Source organism: Tympanuchus pallidicinctus, unplaced genomic scaffold (assembly GCF_026119805.1).
Source record: "Tympanuchus pallidicinctus isolate F22 unplaced genomic scaffold, pur_lepc_1.0 scaffold3, whole genome shotgun sequence".
Taxonomy (NCBI): Eukaryota; Metazoa; Chordata; class Aves; order Galliformes; family Phasianidae; genus Tympanuchus; species Tympanuchus pallidicinctus.
Genome location: NW_026294747.1, coordinates 69,400,634 through 69,413,872, shown reverse-complemented (window position 1 = coordinate 69,413,872; position 13,239 = coordinate 69,400,634). Strand labels below are relative to the sequence as shown.

Below are 13,239 nucleotides of genomic sequence, written 5' to 3'. Positions count from 1 at the left end.
AGGAAAGTAAGAGATTAGGGCCAAAAAGAGCAAATCTTGCATTGATTTGCAATTATGCCCTTCATGATTCAGAACGGAGCAGACTTGCTTGTTGATATATCTCAAGACAGCTGTAAAGAAGAGGAAAAGTCCATTTGGAACAGGGCTTCTGTGAGCATGGAGAGGAATTCTATAACTCTTTTTTGGTGTCTGCAGGTCAGAAGGCTGGAAATCTGAAGCTTTGGAACAGGCTGATACAGTCCAGGAGAGCAGGGAGGAGGCTGAGGAGAGAGGTATTGGGTTGTAGAGAGCAGGAGAGACCAGGGTCAGTAGTGTAAGGAATGGGAGGCTGGGAAATACCAAAGGTATTTCAGACTGCTGTAAGGATTTGTATGGATTTGTCCTGGGTCCTTCTCAGCTAGTCTCCTTCCCAACACTCTCCTTCTTTCCTCATTTTCTGAGGTCACCCACCAGGCTGTAACGTGCTATGCCATGAAGAAGCAGCATCAGTGCTGTAGGTGAGGTCATCTCCTTTGCCAGTATCTTTTCCCTCTGTGTACATGAAGGCAAGTTATGCTTGATTTTCTGACTTCAGATAGCACACACAGTCCAGCTCATGAGCTGCAGCTGCAGCCATGGGGACAGCTTGCTCTATAAAATTTGTTGCAGATTTTGCACCTTTTCCTGAATCTAAAGCAAACCACCCAACAATCAAGCCCTTGATCTGCTGAAGTACCTTCATAGTTAATTTAGGCTTCTTGACACGTTAGCTTCTTTTTTTTAAGCATCTCTTGAAAAGGAAATTGAGTTGCTTAAAAATTGAGCTAATAAATTCTCAGCTTCCCCACTCATCCTTCCAGGCAGGATTTTACCTCTTTGACCATCTCTCTCCTAGAGATGCAATCTTTTTCACACAGACTGACAGAGGCAGACAGAATCTGCCCCAGGGCTCATCTCCATTCTTGTCCCCTGGGCTGCTTTTCTATCTCTTGCTAACATGCTGTATTGCCTTGTACCATTGACTCTTTGATAGCCCAGCTCCTGTTTCATCCCATGCTCTCTTTAGGTCTGAAACACACCATTGCATCTGCTCCACAAGGGGTCTTCCTCCTGCTTGCCTATTAACCTACAGCTGTGTTGAAGCTCTCAGACACATGCATTCAGCAGAGCTCTATTTTAACAAGATCCACTTGCAAGCATGTGAGCTGGATCACTGCCCGAGTAGGTGATATGATGGGGATAAGATGTACACTGAAGTTTGTGTAGAATCTGAGTAGTTGAGTGCTAAAAGACAAGTTTGTTCTGCCTACTTAAAGTATGCATTTCCTGCATAAGCCCTGTGCTTTCTCTGCTTGTGCTTCTGACTGCTGCGTTTTACATCTCGTTCTCAGACAAAATGTTCTCTGCTAACCCTCAGAGCTGAGGGTGCCCTGAAACATTGTCCTGCTCACAACGGAGACTCAGCACTCCATGTTCAGATGGAGCCTTCTTGGACAGAGTGGCTGCAGAAGGCCACATTCAAGCAGAAACCATTTCAGGAGCATGTCCATCTACAATTGGTAGACACAAATGATCTGTAAATGTCAAGAGATTCTCAGCCCCAGAGCTCTGCATTCAGGGTCCTGCAGGCAGATATCAGGGGTACAGATACACTGATGACATATATGATGACACATATGATAGAATAACACTCAAACTTTTGATTTTGGTAATTGTTATCGAAATTGCAAGGTGAATAATAGAATCATATAATCACAGAATGGCTTGGGTTGGAAGGAACCTTAAAAATAATCAAGCTCCAGCTTACTGCCATGGTTGCCACTCACTAGATCAGGAATGAAATCTCTGCCTTCTGCCTATCCCATGTTTTATTTAAATGAAAAAAAAAATCTTGATAAGGGGGAAGAAGTATTTCAAGAAGAACCATCTGAGTAACTCAGTGACCTGAAAAGAAATCAGATATCTGTAGCTATTGGAAAAGGCAAATTCTAACATACTGACATATGCTCTTGTTAGGAAAATCAAGGTCAACTGTCTGTCATCCTGAGCAGTGTTTCCATTGTTTTAGTTCTCCCAGGTATCTTGTAGTTCCATTGTGACTGCTGGCCTGCTGCCTCTTGGGGATACACTTTGGAAATTTGTAGCTATTCAGAGCGTGGAGCAGCTTCCTCCTAGGTTGTAAAGTCGATTTTACAATGATGAATGACCTGTCTGTGGAACTGGGATGAAGGTGCATTATTTTCCTATTTTTCATATGGCTGAGCAGAACAATATCTTGGGGGAACTAAAAAAAAAAAAAAAAAAAAAAAAATTATCATACAGAACCATGCCCAGAAGTAACATGAAAGAAAAAAATACATACAGCACTCATACAGCACTGTATGCCTTAACACCAAACACGGCCTTGGGAGAAATAATTGCAGCACTAAATGAATTTCTGTGGTCCATTCAGATTTCTTTGTATGTATAAGATGCTACAAAAAGGGCAGACACAGCATGAGGCTGTTGAATTTGTTCACATGTTTGGGAACTGGTTATTAAAGGTGAGGTGAAAATGTTCTTTCGTTTTGTTGAGGTTAGATTGAAATGATCCAAATAGTTTGGATTTGGGGTCCTAAGCACAGCATCCTTTATCAGCTTCCTTTGAGATCAAGTCCTGTTGAAGCAACGGTCCCATCCTGCCTTTACCAATGGCACATTCTCAATTTGCCAAACTAAATACAGAGGAAATGCAAAGATTTTTTTCAGTTGACTAGAAGCTGGACTGCCAAGGATCTTACGCTTGTCTTCAGGTCTGAAAGCACTCATCTTTATACACAACCTAAGTCTATCTTCTCACACTGTTGAAATGCTGTTTCAGATTGTGGTTACTCACACTCAAGTTAGTTACAGCCACAATTGTGTGAGGTCTGGATAATGTTCTCCATTAAGTACCCACATCACACTTGGCTGGGAGCAATAGGAGAGGCCAACAACAGAGTCCAGCCCAAGGTTTTCTGTTCCCCTGAGGTATAAGTAATGATTCCTTCTCAGATTTAGATGTGCTGGATTTCTCCCCAGCATCCAACAAAAGTCCAAGGGAGAACCTTCTGCAGGAGGAAGTGAGCAAGAGAACTTCAGGAGAAGAAAGTATGGTGAAGAAGGATCAGTGGGACTCTGCAACAGGAGGACTGTGGTGATAATGAGAAATCTAGAGAGTTTGTATTGTTCAGCTTTGCCAGGGTGTAGGCAGAAGACAGCAGTCTAAGGCCTGCAAGGAGTAGGTGAGGACTTCAGAAAGCTTTGAAATCCACCTTCATCCATCTTCCAACACACAAAGGTCCTGCAGACAGCAGCTTGAACTCCTCCAGCACTGCAAGAAGCTTTTTCTCTTCCAGCATCTCCTACTCACATTGCACTCTTCTAGAGCTGCACCAGAGCAAGAGAATAGAGGAGGGAGAAGAAGAAGGGTTGAGGTCAGAGGGTAGGGAGGAACAAATAAGGGGAGGCTCACGCCCTCTGCTGTGAGCTCTGCAACCTTTCTGGTGCTGCCTAAGGGAAGATTTGCAGAAGCATGAGCCATTACATTCTCGTGCATGAATGGGCCCATCACTCAAGGAGCAGTGCCAGAGGCTCTGCGAATAGAGTGGGGATGATCTGGTCCTGGTGTTCTGAGTGGTGGAAATCTCATTGGTTTTGATAACCCAAAGGACATGCCTGTTATCCCAAACAGTCAGCCATACTGAACCTTTGTCCAGTGCCCGGGTTCATCTCATATCCATAAACCTACCAGGGAAACCAGTGATCCCCTGGCTTAGAAAGGTGGAGGACTGAGTGAAGTGAGACTGTGACAGGACAGGTGGTTTTAGTGTTGGTGCTATCATACTGGACCACAGAATGGAGTTTTGAAAGACTCTGGTTTTGCTACATTGGAAGTTCTTCAGTTTTGACACCAAAAAATCATCTTCTGAAAGTTTGCAGTTGCAAAAATAGTTTTTTATTATTTATCTTCACCAGGCTGCATATTTAAGCTTTTTAGTGGATTTTTTCTATAAAATGATTAAACAATTACCACTTCATGGACACCTTTCAGATATCAAAGTACTGGCTGCAAAGAAATCAAAACCTTTTAGACACTTTTTAAAATACAGAAATTGTTGAAAATGAGATTGTATCACATATGGTTCATGTCTCCTGGTTAGTAGCATACTAACTAGAGGTAGAAAATAAACACATCATTTTAATTTGGGATATTTTTTTTTCATAGAAGAACACTTAGACTCAAACTGAAGCTTGAACCTGTGTCTCTCAAGTCCTAGACCAAGGCTTCAGGAAATTGACCATTAGCTTAGTTAGTCAGTCTTCCCCTTTTCAGTCCCAGTTATAAAACTTTGTCAAACTGACACCTCGTGAGAAAACTCTTTGGCATTAACAGTGCATTGAATATGTCCCAATTCTCTCTCCTTGTAATATTCTTGGCTGCCTTTTCTTTATTTGGATTTTGTTGTTTCAGGGGGAGTTATAAAGTAGAAAATAAGATTTTCTAGGATGTGCCTGTATAGCATGTGTCTACCTCAGCAAAGAGAAAGAATATGCTGGAAACTATGGAAAGTTCAAAGCCAGCATTGGCTAAAGCATTGAAAAGCTTTCATGTAAAGCAAACTGTGTTTGTTAGAATTCAGAAAAACAGGTTTCCACAGCTATAATCATATCCACAACTTAACAGAATGCTTGAATCACAAAAGAAAATTGCACCGTATTTATTGATTTTGCTTTGTTGCTGGGTTTTACTGCTTTGTACAACATTGCATTTGGACGCAATGTTCAGATGTGATAAAAACACTGCATTACTCAGCAAAAGGCCATGGCTGAGAAACTTTCAGAATAGCTGTAGATATTTTCACCCAGGCAAGCTGCATGGATAGAATTCGTCCATGATTTCCAGGGTTCCAATGTCCTCTGCAGAATGGACAAAATGGCTGCATGTTCAGGACATAGCTGCTCCAGCACCAGCCCCAACATCCAATAGTCTGCTAGAGCTCAGAGACTGAGATGCTCACCTGACTGTGGCAAGTATTTGGGGCAGAAAAGATCAAATCATAGTTGGGAAAAATCTCTGTGGCAAAAACTGTATCTATCTAGATCTAGTTTGGTCAAACTCTTTCATTGAGTGCAAGTCACAGGTAAAGCTTTTGAGATTAGTTTTATAAAGCTTTTCAGGAATCTCCAGGTGCAGTTAAGATCTCTATGGGACTTTTCAAAGTCCTTAGACTTCTGGGGATTTTCTAGAGTCTACTGAAGATAGCTGTGTTAGAGCAACAAACACAATTTAATTTAGCCATGACAGTGCTACTGCTTCTATAGCTAGCCTCAAATAACTCACTTTACTCTGGTTAGTTCTACGTCCATGCTCATAAAATGGCAGTAAAAGGTATCCATCCATCTGCCACAACTTTGAGGAAGAGTAAGTAATGCTCAAAGATACTAAAATGGAAAACCGTGTGTATTTTAAACACTATTCAGAATATTTTTTATTCAGGATAATTTAGTATTTACAGTTCATAGATTTTTAAGGCCAACGGGAACCATTTCTTGGTGATCTAGATTCAGTTTGCCCACTCCAAGAGCGTAGGACTTTACTCCATAATCATCATCTTCACCTCCACAGACAGAAACTGAACTACAGCATGGGGCTGCAACAGGAGCCACAATCTGTCAGAGCTCAAAGAAACCTTATGGGGGCTGAAGCTCATCGCAGTGCAGAAATATTGACAGTTTTCTGTTGTTTCTATCTTATGGACTTCATCTTCTGTTTTCACTTTTTTGCTGATTTCTTTCATAGCATTTTTTTCAAATGACTCTTGAAGATTCCAATTTCCAAACAACAACAAAAATCTCAAACTCACATGAATAACAGCATATTTTTTTGATAAAGGAGTTATGATGAATAACACATTCTCTCTGTGTATCTGTAATCTTTTTGATTAAAACATGCCAAGGGAGAGAATTGTCACCAAATGGGCAAATTCAGAAATGTTGACAATTTTTCACAGACAGCATGTTTGAAAGATAAAGCCCAGCTATAAGAGAAAAATTTCTTCTTTATTTATTTATTTCTTTCTTTCTTTTAAATAGGCAGAAGATATAATGTTGTGTAGCTGTAGCTTAGGATATAGGTTAACCAGTAAGTCTCTTCCTGTCGCCATACAGCCTCCCTTCACTGTTTTCTCAGCTGCTGACCTGGAGACCAGATAATTTACCTCTGTGGCTGGTGACAAGGCTCACAAAGGTTTCAGAAGCAGAAGTTTTCTCCATAATGGAGTTTCACAACACCATTGCAGCCCTTTGCCAAGCCTGCAGTCTTTTCTTTCCAGGGGCAGCTGCACTTCAAAAGCAATGGCATTACACATCTAATTTTAGATGAGAGAAGCAATTAGTAATTAAAAATAATAATCTTGGAGTGTTCGAGTTTTATTTTCCTTGATTGTCACATGAACAGAATCTTAATTCCATGGATCCTCTGCTTGTGTCTTCAATGTACTAATGCATTTCTGCCCAGAATAGGCTTGAGTCTGTAGACTGGGTTTGTGGGTGGCATCAAGGATTTCTGTCATGTCTGACCCAGAACTTCTCACTGCTCCTTGCCAGTAGTGATTATTTATAGCTCTTTGTGCATGACTTGTTTGTCAGCAAATTGTTTTAAAGAGAATTTTAATTAGTTACTCCTATTGTGATCCCAGAGGTTCCTCAAAAACAGAACTCTTTTGTAAGGTAGATACTCTGATGGATTTCTCTGGTTGGTTGATTTATTGGTTTCTGTCCCAAGGGTTAAAGTTTGATGACAGACAAGGACTCACTTAGAAGTTCATCTAACATCAAAACCATAGAATCGTAGAATAGCCTGCATTGGAAGGGACCATCTTTGCGGCCCTCCTCTGGATCCACTCCAACATCTCCACATCCTTCTTGTGCTGGACTCAGTACTCCAGATGGGGCCTCACAGAGGCAAAGCAATGGGAAACAATCACTTCCCTCAAATGCTGGCCACTTCTCCAGCCCTTCTGGCTGAAAACATCCAACCAACTCTCTATCCACCAATTTAGAGAAAAGGTTGTGGTGCAGGACAGTGTAAGAGGTCTCGCGCAAATCCAAGTACAGAACATCAGTTACCCTTCCTTTGTACACCAGTGCCGCCATGGAAGGCCCCAGATTTGTCAGGCATGATCTGCCCTTGGTGAAGCCATGTTGACTATCTTAGATCACCTTCTCATCTTTCATGTGTCTTAATATGTCTTCCAGGAGGGTCTATTCCATGATCTCTGTCACAGAGGTCAGGATCACTGGTCTATAGATGCCCGTATCTTCCTTTCTCCCTTTCTTTAAAATGAGAGGGATGTTTTCAGTCACCATCATTTTTCAGTCATTATCATTTATTTTGATGGTTCAAAATGAAGAGTTTTGATTAAAATACAGTGGTGCTCTTTGTTCATCTAATTAATATGCATTTAAAACAGATGAGGACAAATGATGCAGTCATTTCCTTTCTGTTCTTTTCAATTCAAACTTTACATTTTTCTCACCATCAATAGTATGGATTAAATGCCACATGTTGGTGTACTGTGAATGGGCAGATTCCCTTTGATTTCTTATCTGTACCTTATCTGTATATCACAAATTATTGGCAGATAAAAAAATCATGAAAGAGATAGAAAGATTCACAAATGTTATTTTAATGATGAAGAAAAAGAATAGCGTCCTAAATATATCACCTATCAGGCCGTGGGATGTCTGATCGTTGTCCAAAATCAGGAAGTTAGCCAAGAAACACACACAGAAAAGGGAAAATATAAGGAAGGTCAATTTCAACATTCAACCTCAGTTTCACAAATCGGAAAAGTTCTTGGATAAGGTTTGTATTCAGTACTTATATTGCATATCTGTCTTAATGACACAGTCCAGCTCCCAGATATGACCTGAACATCTCTAGGAGGGAGCAGAAGAGTCTTCTGGAGCTGGGCTCAGATATAACAGACCTCCTTGTCTGCAATTAAAAGCACGTCTGGACTTCAAGGGGTTCACCTGCATGTACATTTGATACGTGCAAGCCAGATGTATGTGTTTCCCAAGAGAAGGATGCATCCCTGCACTCACTCCAGTGAAAGCTCCACAGATCCTCATGCAAGACCGCAGGCTTTACCTGCCTAGCTCTTGATGTGATGAATCCCACAGTCAGTAGCCACAGTTCAACTTAGTCCTTTGTGGAGGGATTTGTTCTATTTTTCCCAAATCCAGCCTCCTTTCAGAATATCCCTAAAGTTTCTCAGTTTCCAAAGCTGGGCCATCACTTTTCAGTCTCACCCTCTGACGGTTTCTAAAGCACACCATAGCAGAGACTAATTTGGCTAGGCACGCCCCCCAGGAAAGCAGATGTGTCTAACGCATTCAGTGTGCTCATTTAAACATTTCCAGAAACTGGAATATCATGCATTTGTCCATCATTATGTTAAGGAGTATGTATCTCTAATAACCATCAAAACACCAAGGCAGTCAAATGTTAACAGTTCTCTCTTCACCTTTTTGTTTCATACCACTCTAAGGAAGCTTTATAAACCATTGTGATGAATGGAGGGTCCAGCACAGGGGAAAAAAAAAAAATGCAAGATATGCTGTTCTATTTCTTCCTTCGTGAGGAGAGAACAGCCTCCACTGAAGCAGGGAAATAGAAAATGAACCTCCGAGGCAGTCATGCAAAATCTCCAACAGAGCCTTACTCGTGTGATTCTGTTTAATCACCATCCATTTCCACTTCACTCTTCAACTAAATAATAAATATGGAAGTAGCTTTTTTCATTACCATTTGAACCAGAACCAGTCCTGGAGAAAATGTGAAAAGAAGGGGAAAGCCTTGAAATCAGTGAGTTCCAAGATGCTGTTCTGAATATAAACCACCTGTGTACATTCATAATCCAATAATTAATAATCCAGCATCTTTTTATCTTGGAAACTCTCAGGAGTAATTTCCACATCTGAGCACAGCACACATCATAAATCCACTCCAAATGATTTTTAAATTTGTCCTTTCCAATTCTGGTTTAAATTGACATTTTGTTCTGGTTGAAGTGGCATCCTCAGACGCCTTCTCCCCTGCAATTAGCTGAGATTAAGCAGTTGGAGAAGCAGCACAGGAAAGATCAGTAGTGCTCATAGTCTCTGATGCTTTGATCATACTGAACAGCAGAACAGCAGTCAGCTGTAGTTTGTGGCTTTGTTGCACAAATAAATATTTTTCTGAGGCTGCTTTAAAATGATCCATAACAGGCTGTGCCAGCACATGGGTTGCATCTCTTACTACAGGCAGTCGTGTGCCAGAGTCTGTGTAGAACACACAAAACTCGTCTTTTGGTTTCTTCAGTATTTGTTATCTTCCTGAACTATTTAACTATTTAATGTTTAAAAAAGAAAAAAAAAAAAATCCCTAACCATGTTGCAATTGTTGATCTGGATTTATTTAATCATTGTCATTCTGAAAGCGTTTGGAGCTCTGGGTTATTAGTATTTCCTAAGTGTGCTACGGATCTTTTTGCAACTTGTGTGCCGCTATCCCAGTAATGTGAGCAGCCTGAGACAGGCAGCACAGCTGAGGGTTTTAGTCACACCCTATTCATTGAATTTAATAGCAGTTGAGCAGCTAAAACCCCTTATCGGTGCTGTGGGAGTGCATCCCAGGGTGAGCGTATGCCAGCCCCAGCTGCCCGAATCCTATCAGCTAATGCTGCCCGCTTGGCTGCACCGTGGGTACGGCGCGCATTAAGGGAGCAAAGTTTGATACATGGGCTGAGTTAATGCGAGCATTTGGAAAATGAGATGATCTGAGCAGTCACACGCATTTCTTAATGCTTTAAAAAACTTTATTTTTCAGCACTGGGTATGTGCAGGCCAGATCTGAGATGCTACAATAGCAACCACACCTGGAGTAGTTCGGTTCTCATAAAACAGGCAAATGAAATTGGATCAGTAAACCCACTTCAACTCACAGAAGAGTTTCAGATGCTCTCCCCTTAAATTGTTGGCCTGTGCTTTAAATGCCCCAGATACTCAACAGCATTTGGCAGTGCTGATGGTTTTGTTCTCCTCTGCCCCTCCCCAGATAATATTTAGGAAGTGAAATCAAAGTCATGTATGCAATGAGCTGCTCATCCCTTCATGTGGCCACTGAAATTCCCCAGCAACTGCATGTCCCCTTGCATGCAAAATGTGGGAGCTTCAGTTGGGTGAGCCACTTTTGAAACAGGATGGTCAAGGGGACGAGTGCACGGATAGGGGGGCTTGGAATTGAGGAAGAGAGGTGGGTGCAGACTGAGGTCAGAAATGAAGACAGCGATGCTTAGTAGAAGAAAATACTTTTCTAAAAAAAGATGGGGAAAAATGTTTTTAAAAATCATCTTGTGCTAGGGGAATTCCTGCAGGTGGACTCCTGTGGTAGATCTTTATTGAAAGCATAACATCTGGCTCTCATCAATACTTGTTGAGCAGTGCCTTTAAATGAATTTGCAGAACAAAAAAGCATCATTATCTTTATTTTACCTGCGGGAAAGCTTAGGAAAAGAGAACCAATTTGCTTAAAGTAAAACTTTCTTCCAGTTGAAACAGCAATAACCTCAGTCACTCTTCACTGCTCCCATGGACGGTATCTGGCTCTGTCATACCGCAGATCTGGGTGTATGCAGGATGAGGCAAGGGGGTTTCACTGTACATCTCTTTATGCTGCACAGCTAGACACATGAAGCAATCACTTTCTTCTTTGGTTGTCCAAATTTCATGGTTCCTTCCCCACCACTCTGTTGTTTAATAATAAAACATGCTGCTCACTGCTGCTAGAGTCATGTTTTGAAAGTTTCCTGCAGAGTCCCCATAAAAATATGGACTGGTTCCCAGACAGATAATCCCATATACACATAGCACAGCAGACATTCTCTGGATGATGCTGCACGAGGAACACCAGATATGTATCTAGTAGGTATGATGAGGCTTAGATTTGAGTGGGAATCAGTTTTGGCTGTGACCCCTCCATTCAAGCTGGCCCAACCTGCTGCTCACCTTCAGATTCCTATTTTTAGTCTTACAAAGGAAGGAAGGAATCCAAGAGGAAATGATCTGTGTGGGTTCAGCTGCTGCATCTGCTGGCAGGTCACAGCTGACTCTGCTGTTTGTTCTACATGTGTTTGCTGCCTTTGCTAATCCCAGCAGGCCAAAGTGATTTATTTTACTCTTCTCATTTTGTAAGTCATCCATTGGCAGCAGCCAAAGTCAATCAATTGCGTCAAACAGAGCTCACAGCACAGGCAGCAGTTGTATAAAGAAAAGATGGTGAGGAGCAGGATGAAGAAGACAACGGGTGCCTGGTGAGCACCACAGACCCTGCTGCTGGTAGCCAGAAGTTTGGTCAGACAACCTATGGCACCCAGCTTTACTCAGTGTGAGGAAAGAAGCCGTGCAATAACAGCCACCAAGGGTTAAGGAGCACCACCTTCACTAGCAGAAACCTCTTGGTCCAGCTAAGGTCCATGAAAAAAAAACAACTGGAAATTGGCTAAACCCCTCATGTCTGTAGAAGCAGCACTCCTTTCCCATAAAGCAGAGGTCACCATGTACCTACTGCCTTTCTTTCTTCTCCTCTGGGCTGCAGTGTGAAAGGTCTGTTGCATGCAGAAACTATCCTCCAGTTAAACCCCCTGAGGGTGAGAATGAGATCCAGAGGATTTCCTTGCTCCTTTTCCAATATTGCTGCTCTTTGCAACCAAAATGCCTAGAGGCAAATAGGTAGTATAAGAGAGTAAGAGTAATTTTGATAGTGAACTCCCACTTTTTTCATTTGATAAAACTGATAGCAAAATAGTTTGTTTATTATCTGCAAATTAAGCTCACTTTATTATCAAGCAAATTAAGCACAGAATAAGTGTGCTAGCTGTTTGCCCTGCACTGCCCCAAAGGCAGCCACCTCATACTCAAATGTAGTATCACTGAAGTGATGATGGATGGCAAAGTCATAACAGATACCAGTTTGACGAAGGGCAGTAGTGTGCTTCTCTTTAGGGACACTACAGAGGGAATTTAGGCAAGCAATAACTGCTGAAGTATGATTTGCTTTAGACCCAGAGTTCGAAACTTTAGCTTTTGAGAATTTTCAATGAAATTCTTTGATAGCAAATGAGAAGCTCTGTCCTGAAATGATTCAGAAAAGGCCACTGAGTATCACATCAGGCTATGGACTGAGTTGGCTCGCACAGGTGAGATTTTGGTCGCAGTTCTTAAACCAAGGCTTTCCAAACATTGGAAATTCCAAACATTTAGCATGGGAAACTAGAAAAAAAAAAAATCATATGCCTCTATTCTTTTCAAACATGGTAGGAAATGGTGAGTTCACCTCAGTATATGTTAATTACAATTTTATGAGAAGCAAATCATACGAGGAAGCACCCATTTTTCTCCATTGTGCTCCTTGCTTAGGCTATGGTCTTGTCTTATTTTGCATTCAGCTTCAAGGACCTCCGCAGGCGGTTCTGCAAATGCAAGCTATGGCATCAACACAACCTGTTAGTTTCAAAACGCACCTAAAAACAATTAATGATTGCCATTCTTGTACTTTTGTGCAGTGAACAGCAGCAAGCACATAGTGAGAAAATATCGAGGGCACCTGCGAACAAAGATCGAGTCTGGAGAAGGAACCATCCCGGTGCGGTGCCATAACGCGGCTCAGACGTGGGACGGCGTGCTGCTGGGAGAGCAGCTCATCACCATGTCCTGCACAGACAAAATCGCCAGGTACTGTAGCATCTCATGTGCATGTCACAAAGCTGCTTGCATGTGGAAATGAAGTTTGAGGATGATGGCTACAGGTGGGGAATAGCTCATAGGTTCTGACATAGACTCCCCTTGTATGCAAAGATAGGGCCTATAAATAGGTGGAGTAAATAGAATGGTCTCCCAAATTCTCTATGGGTCATTAGTTGCTCTTTACAGTGTGACAAAAATATAAACTCTCTTTGCAGCATCTTCTGCCAGTAGAATTTCAGTGTGCAAATAAAATACATACACTCTGCTCTTACTGGATCATTTACTGCAAAACTTGCAAACCAACCACCATGCAGATAAACTGACCTCATCTGCACTGATAAAGTGCCCTAAGTGCTATTAAGAATATTGCTACTATCTTGAATGTCATTGCAGAGCTCTCATGTCACACCCACCTCTGTGCCTCTCTAGTCTGTCTTGCACATATAA

General features: G+C 41.7%; 1 protein-coding gene across 2 annotated transcripts in view; it reads left to right on the top strand.

Moving 5' to 3' along the window:
* The window catches only part of ADARB2 (adenosine deaminase RNA specific B2 (inactive)), a 292,099-nt gene that overhangs the window by 260,779 nt on the left and 18,081 nt on the right, over nucleotides 1–13,239 (top strand). For both annotated transcript variants that reach the window (XM_052696091.1, XM_052696090.1), the window contains one exon: nucleotides 12,612–12,780. In XM_052696091.1, the coding sequence (XP_052552051.1) occupies nucleotides 12,612–12,780 (169 nt within the window). The remainder of the gene's footprint in view (nucleotides 1–12,611; nucleotides 12,781–13,239) is intronic.